Source organism: Globicephala melas, chromosome X, assembly GCF_963455315.2.
Source record: "Globicephala melas chromosome X, mGloMel1.2, whole genome shotgun sequence".
NCBI lineage: Eukaryota > Metazoa > Chordata > Mammalia > Artiodactyla > Delphinidae > Globicephala > Globicephala melas.
The window spans coordinates 95,240,616-95,258,347 of NC_083335.1; the positions used below are offsets into that span (position 1 = coordinate 95,240,616).

Below are 17,732 nucleotides of genomic sequence, written 5' to 3' on the forward strand. Positions count from 1 at the left end.
ATTTAGTCATTAACACATTTCTGCCTTTACACACGGTGTTTTTGTTGGCTTGATTTTGTGTGTCTCTTTCCCTTTAAGGTTCTATGCTTTCATATCTAGGTTGACTGATTCAATATTTTTCCATTTTTCTGAAATTTATTGACACAAAAAAGATAATCTTCAAATCAAGATAGAACTGGGCTTTCCCTCCTTAACTAGTAAATCTATCCTGCTGATCTCTCTCTCACAGTTAATGGTATCACCTTCCTTAGAGTTGCTTACTATCAGAAGTACACTTGACTCGCCTTTCTCCCTTCTCTCTCCTTATTCAATCTTCATCAAATGCAGCTGTGATAGACATTATACTACATCAACCATTTTCCTTTTCAGGAATGAAGGACTTATTTCTGTTGCTACTAGGAATAATGCTGGAAAATGACTATTTGGTCAAGCCCTCTTTAGGCATGGTGCCTTGAGAGAAAAAACAAAAAAGCCTCACCCAAGGTCAAACCTCCTTCCACATATAGTCCACTTTCAATGATGGATCAGCACAGCAGCATAAAGGCCCAGTCCCCTTCTCCTAACTTGGGACAAGTCCAGAGGACCATCCCAGCTTCAGAGGGCCCAGTGAGTTGACTAAAAGCCTTCACTCCACCTGTCCGGAAACTCAACTTTGCCCTCTGGTCAGTATGTTTTCTTACCTTTTCCTTTCACAAGTGTTGATCACAACACATTCCCTAATAAATGTCCTATAAACTAATCTCCCATCTCAGAGTCTGATTCCCTGGAAACCCAAGCTGCTACAGCATCATTTTCCATTGTTACTTTTCTTGAAACTTCATTTCTGTTTTTTTTAACCCACTATCACTGGCCTAGTTTGGTCTGCCCTTAATGTTCATTTAAGTGGTCAACCTTAACTTTTTGTTCCATGGCCAAAGAGGCATTCAAATTTAAACCTCCACATAGGTACGCCTGAAACATGATTGCAGTTCACTGCAGGCTCCTGTGATAATTCCAGTTCCATCCATTTCTCAAAATTTCTACCTACCAATTAATATGCCATGACACCTACTTTAGTATATGCCACATATGACTCAGTGCCCCATGAAAATCCCCTCTGCAGACAGTTCGCATTCACACCAGTGGTTTGCTATGACTTTTCCAGTGGGAATTCACTGCCATGGGAATCTGCCCTAAGAACAAACTTTAATCATTGAGGGAAAGGAGGTAGAGGATGTTTACCCCAATTTCTTTACCCTTCAGCCTGACAATTCTCTCAGAAAGCTCCCAGTGAGGTTCCCCAGGTCTCAGCAGTAATCTCATATCTAGCTCATTTTCTGACTTTTTCCCTTCAGCATCTTACTTCCCCATTTGGTCAGCGTGCTTCCTGTGATCACCTCTCAAGAAAACTACTTGCAATTAAACTCTTTTCTCAGGGTCTGCTTTTGGGAGAAGAGGCACAAACTAATACTGAGAACTAATCAACCAGAATATTGCTAAAGGCCCCTAAATGATCTCTCAGATCTATCCACCCTCTCTTGTACCTCCTATCCATTTTATATGTTACCTCCAGACTTTTCTTCCTAAAACTCAGTTGACTCATGCCCCTCAGACATCTTCAATGGCTCCAACTGCAGTAAGAAGTAAAACACAACTCTGTCCAGCAAAGTCTGCCTGTTTTTCTAACTGTATGTCCCTCTGCATTGGCTACCACAAACACACACTCCAGACATACCCCTCTATTCATTATTTACAGAAAGTAACTTCTCTGTGTTTTCAATAAGGTTGTTTCCTCTGCTAGAATGTGCTCCCCACCGTATCGGCTGATAAATCCCAGTTCATCCTTTGAGGTCCAGATAAACCCATTATCCCCTAAGATGCCCTCTTGGACTCCCACTGTTAGGGTTAACGTTTCCCAATATCATGCTCTGCAGTGCCATGTTTAAACTCGTGGTACATCAGTGTGTACCTTGTATTGAGATGACTTATGGATATCTATTTCTATCACCAGATATGAATTCCTAGGAAGCAGGAACCATATGACATCTATCTTTGTATCCAGTGGTAATATTTGAAATAATTATCAAACCTATATTCCAGCTCTGACCAGTCAGGAAGGACACAGGATCCAAGTCCTGAGGCATGTGTTAACACTTTATTTGTTGCTGAATTGTTGGGAAGTCCGGGGGGGCCAAAGGGAGGGGCTGTGGTGGCTAGAGATCAAAAGTTACACCTAAGTGGAGCTCAAACAATTGAGTATTTGCCAACATATGAGGAAAAGCATCTGTGAAAATATTTTAACAAACAGAGCATAATTGGTTAAAGATCAGCTTTGTTTATAACTACTGTATTTATCAAGACTTTCCAAATTATAGGGCTTTTGTAAATAATTGTTTATATAATTGAGGACAGAACTGAAAATGTGCACAAAGTTTTTTTCTTTTTAAGATGGATGATATACGATATACATAACCAGCACAAATAGGAACGTTCTCATATATGTATGAAAATTTTAGTCTAGTTTTCTTTATATTACAACAGATTAACAACTGTTCAGAAGCAATTACATTTACACTGCTTAAAATATTGTAGCAGCCTTCCAACAGTAATATCAATAAAAATGGACTTTGCCTTCTTTACAGGCTCAGCTTGTCCAAATCATAACGGCAACATTAATTCAAATTTAAGGGACCGCCCTGGGAAGAACAATCATGAACATGTCTTGCAAATATTTTTCAAAATTATGAAGCCTGCAAAAGCTCTTGTGTAGCCAGCAATATTTACCAATTCATCCTCACCTAACGATGTATCCTGAGTTGCCTTTAAGTTCCCCAAATTTCTTCTAAAGCCCTTCAAATCAGCATGCTAAGAGTGCTTATCTGATCAGTGAAAATACGTTTTGAAGTTTTATGGTCTCAGAAATGCTGCCAAAATCAACAAAAATGACTATACAAAGGTAAGATATATTAAATCTGATTATTTAATTCTTCTTAGCTCCCTTTCTATAACTTTAAGAGTCTGATTCATGGATCAGCAGCTCTGTTTTGCTTAAAGGAGTCATAAACACTCCTAATTCAACAATGTTCTACCGTTTGAAGTTCCTCTTACGTTCCTTCTCACACACAGCAGACCTCACTGCCTTTTATAGAACAGGAAACTCAGATTTATTACTTATATAAAAAATAATAATGGCAATTTTGAATCACTTGCTACCCTTTACAGAAGACTAGTTAAAATTCCAGAACTAAGGAACATTAGGATTGTCATTTGATGATTAAAATGAAAACTGAAATTTACATTTCTATCCTGTGAATTACATTAAAAATGGCAAAAAATATGCTACTTTATTGAAATGCCTGGAATAAGCTCACTCTAGTTCAAAATCTACCTATCACATGGAGAAATGTTAACGGGCTTTGTAAAGCCAAATGTCTGAAAAGTGACAGGAAGATTTCACAAGATGCTAACAGCTATGACTATGGTGACATTTGAGGTCAAGCCAACTAGAAGTAGAGAGTGGGGATGGGCGGGTTGGCTCTTCACCCATAGCGTATTCTATTACAGTGGTGGTAACTGGATCACTGTGGTTGCCATTCTGAAATTTCCCTTCTGCTTGTTAACAGCACTGGCATTCAGCCTACTCTCTATGTACTTTCTTATTTGGAGCAGCTCTCTACACCTCCTATGCTAGGTACTGACCTTTTCCTAAAACATTCTTTGTTGAGGCAAGCAAGGATGAGGGGCTAGTACTTCCAGGCAGTACAAGATTGCTACTGGCTGTATGCTTTCTACATTTTTAAATTGTATCCATTTACCAACATTTTAATAATTTCCTCAGCAGGATCTAACCACCATGGGACACTGAATTCTCTCCCGAATAGAACAATTATTCCTTTGATGAATTACAGTCCCTCAGTTCTTCCCTGTTAGTCTTCTACACCTCTCACCTCCTCTCTCATCAAAAGCTTTGTAGGAATACCCCTCACTCCCATTCCCAAGCAAGCAATTCTTTTCAGGGACCATCAGGCAATTTGCATAAATGAATGTTTTACTAGAGAGAAACAAAGAAAACTTCACATATACCAAAGCCTTTAACCTATTTTTCATGTTCAATTAAGTATATGTACATGTTTTTATAATACCTAGTCCTATAAAGAGATATTCTCATAGGACACTGCCTGGCTCATAAATTGATATAACTATTTGAAAGTGTTTATCACAATTTTAAATGTAAATGGCTTAACTAAATATTTCTACTTCCAGGAATTTGCCCCACAAATAAATATTAAAAAATGGACAAGAGAGTATAGCACTATAGACATAAAATGTATGCCCCAAAGCTCTGATTATTCAGAAAGGTAATGAGTGAAATAGAAAACTAAATTTCCCTCTGGGTTATCTATTAGACAGGGGAAATTTAAGTTACTTTTTTTTTTTAAGTTACTTTTTAATTTATTCTCATCACGCATCTTTCCCAGTATGGTAGTTAATAATATCTCATTACCAATTTTGTTACCTTTGAATACACCACGTTTCCAAGGACATACGTGTAGAATATAGAGTATTGCATTATCAGGGTCTATGGTGATGTGTAGGCAGGCGGACTCTCAACCATTGCACCACCAGGGAAGCCCTCCAGCTTTCTTTTGGTTTCCATTTGCATGGAATATCTTTTTCCATCCCCTTACTTTCAGTTTGTATGTGTCTCTAGGACTGAAGGGGGTCTCTTGTAGACAGCATATAAATGGGTCTTGTTTTGTATCCATTCAGCCAACCTGTGTCTTTTGGTGGGAGCATTTAGTCCATTTACATTTAAGGTAATTATCAATATGTATGTTCCTATTCCCATTTTCTTAATTGTTTCGGGTTCGGTATTGTAGGTCTTTTCCTTCTCTTGTGTTTCTTGCCTAGAGAAGTTCCTTTACCATTTGTTGTAAAGCTGGTTTGGTGGTGCTGAACTCTCTCAGCATTTGCTTGTCTGTAAAGGTTTTAATTTCTCCATCAAATCTGAATGAGATCCTTGTTGGGTAGAGTAATCTTGGTTGCACGTTTTTCTCCTTTATCACTTTAAATATGTCCTGCCAGTCCCTTCTGGCTTGCAGAGTTTCTGCTTAAAGATCAGCTGTTAATCTTATGGGGATTCCCTTGTGTGTTATTTGTTGTCTTTCCCTTGCTGCTTTTAATATGTTTTCTTTGTATTTAATTTTTGAAAGTTTGATTAATATGTGTCTTGGCATATTTCTCCTTGGATTTATCCTGTATGGGACTCTCTGTGCTTCCTGGACTTGATTAACTATTTCCTTTCCCATATTAGGGAAGTTTTCAACTATAATCTCTTCAAATATTTTCTCAGTTCCTTTCTTTTTCTCTTCTTCTTCTGGGACCCCTATAATTCGAGTGTTGGTGCGTTTAATGTTGTCCCAGAGGTCTCTGAGACTGTCCTCAGTTCTTTTCATTCTTTTTTCTTTATTCTGCTCTGCAGTAGTTAATTCCACTATTTTACCTTCCAGGTCACTTATCCATTCTTCTGCCTCAGTTATTCTGCTACAGATCCCATCTAGAGTATTTTTAATTTCATATATTGTGTTGTTCATCACTGTTTGTTTGCTCTTTAGTTCTTCCAGGTCCTTGTCAAACGTTTCTTGTATTTTCTCCATTCTGTTTCCAAGATTTTGGATCATCTTTACCATCATTATTCTAAATTCTTTTTCAGGTAGACTGCCTATTTCCTCTTCATTTGTTAGGTCTGGCGGGTTTTTATCTTGCTCCTTCATCTGCTGTGTGTTTTTCTGTCTTCTCATTTTGCTTATCTTACTGTGTTTGGGGTCTCCTTTTTGCAGGCTGCAGGTTCGTAGTTCCTGTTGTTTTTGGTGTCTGTCCCCAGTGGCTAAAGTTGGTTCAGTGGGTTGTGTAGGCTTCCTGGTGGAGGGGACTAGTGCCTGTGTTCTGGTGGATGAGGCTGGATCTTGTCTTTCTGGTGGGCAGGTCCACGTCTGGTGGTGTGTTTTGGGGTGTCTGTGGACTTATTATGATTTTAGGCAGCCTCTGTGTTAATGGGTGGGGTTGTGTTCCTGTCTTGCTAGTTGTTTGGCACAGGGTGTCCAGCACTGTAGCTTGCTGGTTGCTGAGTGAAGCTGGGTCTTGGTGTTGAGATGGAGATCTCTGGGAGATTTTCCCCGTTTGATATTATGTGGAGCTGGGAGGTCTCTTGTGGACCAGTGTCCTGAAGTTGGCTCTCCCACCTCAGAGGCACAGCACTGACTCCTGGTTGTTGCACCAAGAGCCTTTCATCCACAGGGCTCAGAATAAAAGGGAGAAAAAGTAGAAAGAAAGAAAGAAAGAAAAAAAGGAGGGAGGGAGGGAGGGAGGAAGGAAGGAGGGAAGGAAGGAAAGAAAGAAAGAAGATCAAATAAAGTAAGATAAAATAAAATAAAGTTACTAAAATAAAAGAATAATTATTAAAAAAACAAAAACGGACGGATAGAACCCTAGGACAGATGGTGAAAGCAAAGCTATACAGACAAAATCTTACACAGAAGCATACACAAACACACTTACAAAAAGAGGAAAAGGGAAAAAAATCATAAATATTGCTCTCAAAGTCCACGTCTTCAATTTGGGATGATTCGTTGTCTATTCAGGTATTCCACAGATGCAGGGTACAGCAAGCTGATTGTGGAGCTTTAATCCGCTGCTTCTGAGGCTGCTGGGAGAGATTTCCCTTTCTCTTCTTTGTTCTCACAGCTCCCCGGGCTCAGCTTTGGATTTGGCCCCGCCTCTGCATGTAGGTGGCCGGAGGGCGTCTGTTCTTCGCTCAGACAGGACTGCGTTAAAGGAGCAGCTACTTACGGGGCTGTGGTTCACTCAGGCCGGGGGGAGGGAGGGGTATGGAGTGCAGGGCGGCATGACGTTGCACCTGCCTGAGGCGCACCGTGCGTTCTCCTGGGGAAGTTGTCCATGCATCCCGGGACCCTGGCAGTGGCGGGCTGCACAGGCTCCCTGGAAGGGGGGTGTGGATAGTGACCTGTGCTTGCACACAGGCTTCTTAGCGGCGGCAGCAGCAGCCTTAACGTCTCATGCCCGTCTCTGGGGTCCAGCGCTTTTAGCCGCGGCTCGTGCCGTCTCTGGAGCTCCTTTAAGCAGCACTCTTAATCCCCTCTCCTTGCGTACCAGGAAACAAAGAGGGAAGAAAAAGTCTCTTGCCTCTTCGGCAGGTCCAGACTTTTCCCCGGACTCCCTCCCGGCTAGCCGTGGTGCACTAACCCCCTGCAGTCTGTGTTCACGCCGCCAACCCGTCCTCTCCCTGCGCTCTGACCGAAGCCAGAGCCTCAGCTCGCAGCCCCGGCTGCCCCAGCGGGTGAGCAGACAAGCCTCTCAGGCTGGTGAGTGCTGGTTGGCACCGATCCTCTGTGCGGGAATCTCTCCGCTTTGCCCTCCGCACCCCTGTTGCTGTGCTCTCCTCCGCGGCTCCGAAGCTTCCCCCCTCTGCCACCCGCAGTCTCCGCCCGCGAAGGGGCTTCCTTGCTCGTGGGGTGGGGTGTTGCTAGAGAGCTACGAGAAAGGTCAAGTTGTGACAATGTGCTGGGGATGGGAATTGTGAGGAGAGCCATACTCAGTCTGCCTCTTCCTTTCTTTGCAAGGTTACAGTTTTCATAGCTACTGTGATTGCAAGATTGCAGAGCTGAGGAGAGGGGCATAGAAATGGGTCAAGTCAAAATGTCACAAATTACCCTGCTCTTACCAGGATTCAGAGTTTTTCTTGAGTAAATACTCCTCAGATTGTTTGAAATCTTTGTTTAATTTCAAGATTTAAAAGTTTTGACAAGTTTTGTCAGTGTTTTTATTGCTTTTAAGGAGGAACAGATTTATGAAACCCCTTGCTCCACCATTTTGGAAGTCCCAGGTCTCCTGTTTTCTTTATTGCATAACTATTTCCTACTCCTTGGTCACTTTGATAAAATGCCATAGCATTTTACCTGTATCTCAATTATATTCTCTGATTTTTTTATATTCTCTTTCTTGTTAGGGAAGTCTCAACCTTCTATTGCAAACTATTCTTGTAGCAATGAGATTAAATATATGTTAAAAGGCTTTTTAAAAAAATACAAAGTATCATAAAAATCAATACTAACAGCAATGAAAAACAGAACAAGGAAAAGACATGAAAAGAATATAGTGAGTCTGAGTTGTCAGCAGACTGTCAAAGTGCAGGTGTACAGCAAGCAGTCAAAAATGAGGGGCTGAAGCTAATACATCTTGAGTAAAAGTATGAATTTGGCATTTGTAACCAGTTGATAGTTTGAAGCCAAGAAACTGCCAAGTGGGATGTTGTACAGACATAAGAATGCTTTAGAAGGTGGAAACTTGAAAAGAAATGAGAAGGCTAGAGGAATAAAAGGACCAGATAAGTAACAATCCAGAAATAGCATGGAAATGAGGACTATAGAATGATGTAAAATAAAGGGTGAATAGTGTTAAGAAGGCAGACAGACAGTGCCAAACATTATAGGAGTTTTGAGGCAGATAACTTGGGAAAAGAACAAATTTTTCTTGACCAAAAGTTATGGGTGATCTTTGTGGCAGAAGTTTCAACAGAGTAGAGGAGATACAAATGGACCACCATGAAATAAGAAGTGATCATGTAAATATTGCTTTTTCAAGAAGTTTAGCAATCATGGAAAATATAGAGGGTAATAGTTGAAAGGCTATTGTTAGAGACGTTTTATCTTATAATGGAAAATCTTTGAGAATATTTATAGATTAAGAAAAATAATCCAACAATGAGGAAGGTATTGAAAGAGAGAGAAAGAGAGAGAGGGGTGAAAAGAATGAGAATCAGCCTTGAGTGCCCAGAGGCCAACTTCATTTTACATATTGAAGAATGAAGATGGAGAATCAGAAGCATTTCAGTAGTCTCAAAGGGAGTGCAAGATGAATCCTGACACTATAAAGCAAAGTTTCTCAGTCTAGCCTTTCTCCTTAGCAGCACCTCAGTTGTTTCTCAATAGAATTTCCATTGAAATACCAGCAATAAACTAAATATTATGAATGAAAAGAAAGGGCAAATTGGTAATGCTCATTAGTATATGCTGATTAAAAATAATGGTGATTTTCAAATTAAGAAAGGTGATACTTTATTCATAATATCTCTAGGGACAAATGTTTCTTCGGTCTTAAACATGTTTCTGTTCTTTTATAATTGTTGGTGCTATTTAAATATAGAAATATAGAAGAACTGGAATATATGAACAGTATTATTAATATCTTAATGAAATGACATTTAATTAATTTAATATGTAGTATCTTTAATTACAGAAAGGGCCTCACTGAAAACTTACACTCTAAAGGTAAAATTAACTAGATTCTTCAGTTTTATTTGTGTATCGAAACCATATAAATATAGACTTTGATTATTTCCTGTAAGTACAATTCTGCTATAAATAGAATTCCACTTCTACATTTAATTAGAAAAATATAGTTAATATAGCATAATTATTATTTTTAAAGGCCTACATTTTTTAAAAAATGCATTCATTCTGAAGAATAAAAGTTTTAAAAAGCTACAGACATCACCTCTGCCAAAACAACAAAATGAAATAACCAATGTTAAGAAATTAAGCAATTTTTTCTTTAACCTGTTTTCATCAAACTCATAAGACAGGATTTCTTGCTCACCAGAAAATTCTGGAAGGGGAAAGGGAGTGATGGAAAAATGATTTTTTTCCTTAGTTATAGCAAGTGCAAGTAGTCATGCTCTTTTCTTTTCTTTCCTTCCTTCTTTCCCTCCTTCCTTCCTTCCTTTCTTCCTTCCATTTGAAAAGCCATCTATTATGTTTGTATCCGTTCATTAAACAAATCTTCCTTGAAAAACTATTATGTGCTTGATACTATGATTTATGCTAAGTACAAAAGTATGGATACGAGGGGCATGCCCCTTTTCTCACAGTTCATAATCTGGTGGAGAAGAATAATCTGGTGGAGAACAGGTAATAGCAATAGGATGTAATGTACATGATGGTGGGAAAAGTAAAAAAAAAATGCTGTGGAAGCACATGAAAGGCATCTAATCCAGGTTTATGGGGATGTAGAAGAAGTCTTGGAAAAGTGGCATCTAAGCTTTGTCATAAAGAATGAAAAGGAGTTAGACATACACAGAGAAGTGGAAGACAGGGAATTGGATAGAGATTTCCAGGCAGTAGTAAAAGGAAATACTATATACAATGGCCTAAGTGTGGCTGGAGCCAGGAGTGCTAAGAGAGAAAGCTGAGCAGATAGGCTTTTGAAACACGTGAAAGCCACTTCAGGGAGCCTGGACTCAATCCTGAAGGCAAGAGATGACAGTGAAGAGTTTTAGCAGGGGAGTGAGAAGATGAGATTTTCATTCATAATATTCACTCTATTTGCAATCCAGTAAGGAAAGAAGAAGAAAATCAATGCACATATTTTTCAAGATTACCAAAAAAAGCAGAGGACAAACCCAGAGAATTTCTAAACTTCTGATGTACCCTCTAAAACTAGATTCAGGCATCTATGATGGACAGATATTTGAAGCTTCTTTGAGGATTCTATTGGGCACATAATTTGTAGATAAATATGGGAGTGGGGAGTAGAAAAATTTATTTTCAGATTTGCTTAAACAAATCAAGTGAGGAGGGCCAAGTACAAAACCTCATAAAAAATAAAGATGTAATTAATTATGCATTTCTTCACATTCCCACTATTATTCACACTGGTAAATGATAGGATACACTTTTGAAATTTCATGCCTGCAGATATCACATTACAATTTTAAAAGCTGTTTAAAAGTTTTTTAAAAAATATCTTTCATTGTCATGTACAATTTCTTCAAGTGAAAATACACATGACTCAAATAAGTAAATTTTAATGTGTTTTATGATTATATACTAATATTTAGATATAAAACTTGTTTGGTGCTAATTCAACTTTATAATCAAAATGGCATTTTAAAAGCTGCTGGACTAATAGGAGAATTCTAACCATCTCCTTATGTCACACTGCTTCACCTAGTTAAGTAAAATTAAATGTTTTAAAATATCATATAATTCAATATACTCCTTCTGAAAACACTTTCATACCAAAAAAAAAAAAACAAACCAAAATCTTACCTTAAATGTTAGGATGCTTGTTGTATAATTGGGCATCATTATGGGTTTATTTGTTATCTCCCCCACTTGATAGTCTACGGTGATGTGTTCCAAGGCCAGCGGTCTTTTTCCAATCCCTTTTATGTCAAAGATATGCTCCATACCATCCTACTTCATTTTGTAGAGTAAGTTTGCCCTGTGACAAATCAGCCAAATTTCAGCTCTATAGGAGCGACAGTTGGATGCCAACCATCTCTTCTATTTTAGTAATCTTGAATCTGATCGATGAAATGAGCTTTCAAGGAGGTGCTAGTCATTAGCTTTCCCAGTTTATACATAAATACTTCTACTGAACAAATAAAGATGAATTTCCTGTGAAAAGCTCTTCATTTCTTTTCACTTTCTCTAAGTGACAGTTTAATAGGCATTCTCATACATAGCAATTATATGCCTGTTTACATCCTTGTCAAAGAAATATGACTTAAGAAAATATTTTCTGAAGTACAAACTTCCTTACTGAATACAAAAAAAGCAATGATTTTACTTTGTTAAACATATTATGTAAAAATAATCTAGACATAAATATTGACAGCCTATGACATTGTGACTTTCAGAATATTTATCCCTCAAGTTACAACATTTATTAAAGTTTCAAGCAGAGTGAACACTAATGATCAAATTCATGGAAAATATAAGTTTTTAAAAAAATTTTTTTTAGTTTAATTTTATTTTTTTTAGACAGCAGGTTTTTATTAGTTACCCATTTCATACATATTAGTGTATATATGTCAATCCCAACCAATCTCCCAATTCATCACACCACCACCCCACACCCCCCAGAAAATATAACTTTTCTGCAAGAAAATTTATCACAAATTATATATGTTAACATCACACATTGGTTTATCGACATATTAAAGCTAGGGAAAAAAAATCAATGAGTTCATACCATAATCTCACATTCCAAAATAGGTTTGAATGTGAGAGGATAATTCACAGTCTCACTTGGTCCAACATGTAAAACAGGAGGTCCATAAAACCATTCTCCTTCTATAGTAACTTGACATTTCCATTCATTCTTTGTTTTATTATTCTAAAGCATGAAAATAAAGACAGAAAAATATCAGATAGAAAAATATCAGTGTAAAAAATTCAAAATTCCTTACAATTATATTACCTTCCTTGATGCTATTATCACCCACTAATAGCCAAGCTACAGCCAATCACTGTTCTTAGTGCCTATGAGCACATCTTAATCAAGTGTTAAGATCACAACTGAATGTGGAGCAGAGTGATCTGAGAGACCATGACTCTGCTTGGTTTGATGATAGGTTAAGGAAGTTAGAATTAATTTTTTAAGCAAAGAGATCCAGCAGGAGTGATTAATCAGGTGAGTAATATGATAACATTTATATTCAGGAATAAAACTGTGACATCAATATGGAGAAACAAATGGCCACACATAATGCAATTAGGAATTGGTAAGAGTTCAGATGAAAGGTTTGAAGGACTTTAATTGAGACAGTGGCAGTGGGAATGAAGAAAAGTACGAAAAAAAAAGTCTGTGCTTACTATTGGAATATTCTGGGTAAGGGCTTCAAATGCTGGTGTTTCAAAATCAAATCTGGCCTCTGGACATTCTTCATTTACCACACCTTCAATGCAATAGACATGCACATCATACCTTGATGTCAACAAGATTTTACAAGGGTAGTGTCCAGGACTGAGAGGAACAAATCGTAAAGGAACTGGAACAGATCCATCTGTAACTATCAAAACAATTAAAAAATGGTTTAATCATTTTTGATGGTATAAATCCTAAGATTCATTTTCAGGTACAGCAATATTTTTTTTTTTGGATTTAATTGTATTATATAATCCAGAAGAGACTAGGTTATAGCAAGGTAACACATTACCCCTCAGTCTCCTGGGCATTACAAGCAAGTTTATTTTTTATTAATGACAAAATATATCCTGCATAGGTCAGAGGAAGGTTTGCTCCATAAAGCCACTGAGGGACCGAGGCACACCACTCCTTCTTCGTTTACAGGTCAGGGAAGAGTAACTGAAAGTTTGCTCAAGGGCTTTTTAGTGCTCAGCCCAAAGTTAACACACATCACAGTTAATTGGTCAGACCCAACCACAGGGTTCTTTCTCAGCTGACAGGGGCTGAGAACTGAGAGATATATGGAATATTTGGCAAGCAATATTATCTGCCACATTTCTATGACATAGAAATGCTCTGTCCCATAGCAATCAAAATAAGTTGCAACTTGACCAGCAGATAGAAATAATTTTTCATAGTTAATAACCAAGGGAAGCCAAAAGAGGCATGTCCAATGAATACTTCTCATATCACCTTGTTATACCATATACCTTAAGTTAATAGCTAATATCATTTCTTATGGTGGGCAGGCTGTCTATGCTGGTCCTTTCCTTCCAAGCAATACTACTTTTTCTCTGAAGGTCACCATTTTCTTACTCTCCAGGAAATGAGAAAATAGTTATAAAAATCTCTCAACCCTAAAATAGGATGCAGTATAATACTATAATAAAATTTCACTGCTAAAGCCAAAGTATTTAAGTTATAGATGAGAAACAAGTGCTAAAAAATGTTTAGAAGCCTAACTCTGTTCTAGGAAATTCTCCAAAACCAAGAAGACAAATCAAGCTTATCAACCAATGGATAAGACAAGTATTATGACATTAATTGGCTATAATTTTAATTCACTCACATTTAACACCTCAAATGTTAAAAATGGCAAACTTGTTTTCAAACATACTGAAGTCTATATGCCAAGAAGACCAGTCATTCTTGCAAGAACATTAACTGTTTTAAATCATTTTTAAAACATATTGAAGATGTGTATGTATGTGTTATATGTTCTGTGTTACACATTTTAAAAATATATTCATCATATATTATATAGAATGTATTATGTGTTGTATATGTCATATATTATGTATAATGTCGTAGTTATATGTTAAAAAACACTGACAGTGGATCACACTTGAAATCTATATTACATCTAACCAAAGTCCAAGATTCTCAGCTGGTCTAAGGAGGAAACAAAGGCTGTCAGAATGTTGTAATTTTTATTTCGTCCTTTTCAAGTACAAATCTAATTTTAGAATAATTTTTTTTTTCTTGTCAAAAAGGACTCCAGGCACATTTTATCATCTGTTGTTCACTGATTCATTCACTTTCATTCTGAGAAAAGTATTTGAATTGTGGCAACACCATTAGAACAAAACAGGTGAGATAATTATTTGATTAAAATGTGTTGCTTTATTATCAGAAAGGAAGAAACCACATTTCTCTCTTGCATGAACAGATTGAAATGAAAATACTTAGATTAGGTAATTTAAATAAAATTAAACTTCTTAGAATACGAAATTTAATCAACTTAACAGTAATTTTTTTAACATCTTTATTGGAGTATAATTGCTTTACAACAGTAATTATTATTTTCATCATCAATAAAGAATAACTCTATTTCATGGTAAACAATAATTGAAATGCACAAGCTCAAGTATAAAGCTTCTATCAAAAGCTTTATGTTATACACTATTTCCTTTTCCCTAAAAATATGCACTTCCTATTGATACTAAGTCTGAAAGTGAAAGCCAAGGACATTCTTCAGTGTACATTTTCCAACTCATGAAATGTTCCTGAGCAAAGACCCTAAGAAATAAGCCATGCAAGCCCCTCTCCCTTACAAGTCCAAAAAGAAATTCATCATAATAGTGGAATTCATGGAAATGATGGTTTTGTTGAAGATATATTGATAAAACAATATTTGTTTTACTTAAACATCTGAAATAATTTAATTAATTCATGCTAGGCAAAAAGAGTAGGAATATTATCATATATTACCAACATGAAGCTACTTGTGGATTAAGGTATTCATCACACAGTATCCGCATCACCTTAGATGTAAAATAGCAGAGGTAGAGACTTTTCATATTTAGAAACTTGGAAATTTTCCTGGCCACACTGTGCCACCTTAACATCATTCTCCTTTAAGGACATGTTTTCTCAAAGTCTTTTCCAATTCTGCTCTGTAGCAGATGTCATCCATGCCCTGCCATGTCCCCTTAGCATTTAATCCTCCCTGCGGGACAGTGGCTTTATGGAAAACAGCTCCTTTCTCCTTGAGGGCTTCCTCTAGTCATAGGAAGGTGCTTAACCCTCACATGGATCAGGCCAGAAGTGACAGTTAATGCCTGCAGTTGCAGTCCTCAACAAATAATGTATCAAACTGGTGGAAAAATAACCCAGCTTCTTTATCCTTGGGTTGGAATAACTCTGAGGTGAATTCTACACCAACTCACAGAGATTCCCCAGTGCAACTGAGCCCAAATTGCTCCCAGTGGCAACTGCTCATTAACACTCCCTGAATTGGCTTCCTCTCTTTACTGTCTCTCACTCTCTCACACTTCTACCTACGGTTCCTGAGATCACTTCTCAAACTACTTGCTCTCAAGACCTGGTCTCAGGGTCTGCTGTTGGGGATCCCCAACCTAACACATACCCTTAGACCAAGGAAAGAGAGCTTGCTGTCCTGGGCCTCATGCTTTCTAGAACCTCACTCTGAATCTCCTGTCATTGTCTCTCTGCATATGCAAGGAGGACATGGGCCCACTGGGACAGGCCTATGTTGAGAGCCCAGACCCATCCTTCTTCCAAGTTCATGGGATGTCACAATTCACAATCCAAAGTGCTGTGATCCCATTTCCAGTGCCTGCACAGAACTCTTCCCTATGTCAGTCCCCCTGTTGGAATACTCTTAGAATTGAAGAATTCTAAGTTAGAATAGCCACCTCTAACTAAGAGGTGGCTATTAACGGGAAGATGTCAACCAAGATTAATTATGTGGGCTGAGGTTCCTACAAATTTGTACACAATCCCTCTACAATACATGCTAGATGTGAAGGAAAAAAGAGAATGGGGTGGGCACATGCCCAGGGCCTAGCTATCCTGTGTTTTCATGTTCTAGTGCAAAACTCTGAGGAGGCCAAGAATTCTAAATTCAACTTTGGTCTTCTAGGTTGGTATAAAGCTTTATTTCTCAAGGTGGAATAAATAGATTATATTCTATTTAAAAATTTGTTAGTTTGATTTACCACTTTTAAAATTTAGATATATGGTATATGGGCTTCCCTTTGTACTTTTGACCTGGGCATTACAAATGTCAGGGACAATCTGGACCTGTCCCTTCCATCCTTACTCTACTAGATGTAGCTCACCTGGGGCCTTTTCTTTACAGGTGATCCCAGTAACTATGGGAGTTGCTAGGGTTCTGTAATTAAAGATAACCAAAGATATGTAAATTTACCAGATTATAGTTACTAAAGAAAATAAAGGAACATAAACAGAGAATCTCTCTAATGAAAAAATACTTAATTTTATATAACTTTAGCTACTGGAAGAAGTCAGTGTGACCTACCGTTTTTAAAATAACCCATAAAAATGGGCATCCAGCACATATGATCTAACAATCCCACTCCTGGGTATATATCTGGAGAAAACTGTAATTTGATACATGCACCCCAATGTTCATAGCAGCACTACTTACAATAGCCAAGACATGGAAGCAACCTAACTGTCCATCAACAGATGAATGGATAAAGAAGATGTAGTATATGTATACAATGGAATACTACTCAGCCATAAAAAAGAATGAAATAATGCCATTTGCAGCAACATGGATGGACCTAGAGATTATCATACTTAGTGAAGTAAGTCAGAGAAAGACAAATATCATATGATATCACTTATATGTGGAATCTAAAAAAAATTATACAAGTGAACTTATTTACAAAACATAAACAGACTTACAGACATAGAAAACAAACTTCTGGTTACCAAAAGGGAAATGTGGGGGAGGGATAAATTAGGAGTTTGGGATTAGCAGATACAAACTACTATACATAAAACTACTATACATAAAATAAATAAGCAACAAGGTCCTACTGTATAGCACAGGGAATTATATTCAGTATCTTGTAATCTTTTCAATGGAACAGGATAGAAAGCCCAGAGATAAACCCACGCATATATGGTCAACTTATTTTTGATAAAGGAGGCAGGAATGTACAGTGGAGAAAGGACAGCCTCTTCAATAAGTGGTGCTGGGAAAAATGGACAGGTACATGTAAAAGTATGAGATTAGAACACTCCCTAACACCATACACAAAAATAAACTCAAAATGGATTAAAGACCTAAATGTAAGGCCAGAAACTATCAAACTCTTAGAGGAAAAAACAGGCAGAACACTCCATGACATAAATCACAGCAAGATCCTTTTTGACCCACCTCCTAGAGAAATGGAAATAAAAACAAAAATAAACAAATGGGACCTAATGAAACTTCAAGGCTTTTGCACAGCAAAGGAAACCATAAACAAGATCAAAAGACAACCCTCAGAATAGGAGAAAATATTTGCAAATGAAGCAACTGTCAAAGGATTAATCTCCAAAATTTATAAGCAGCTCATGCAGCTCAATAACAAAAAAACAAACAACCCACTCCAAAAATGGGCGGAAGACCTAAATAGACATTTCTCCAAAGAAGATATACAGACTGCCAACAAAAACATGCAAGAATGCTCAACATCATTAATCATTAGAGAAATGCAAATCAA

At 37.5% G+C, this 17,732-nt stretch overlaps 1 protein-coding gene across 1 annotated transcript in view; it reads right to left on the reverse strand.

The window, feature by feature from the left end:
• CFAP47 (cilia and flagella associated protein 47) overlaps nt 1-17,732 on the reverse strand; it is a 471,409-nt gene that overhangs the window by 138,164 nt on the left and 315,513 nt on the right. Inside the window, 6 exon segments of the mRNA XM_070044670.1 lie at nt 4,496-4,583; nt 10,457-10,472; nt 11,095-11,252; nt 11,254-11,280; nt 12,034-12,177; nt 12,657-12,853. Of these exon segments, the coding sequence (XP_069900771.1) occupies nt 4,496-4,583; nt 10,457-10,472; nt 11,095-11,252; nt 11,254-11,280; nt 12,034-12,177; nt 12,657-12,853 (630 nt within the window).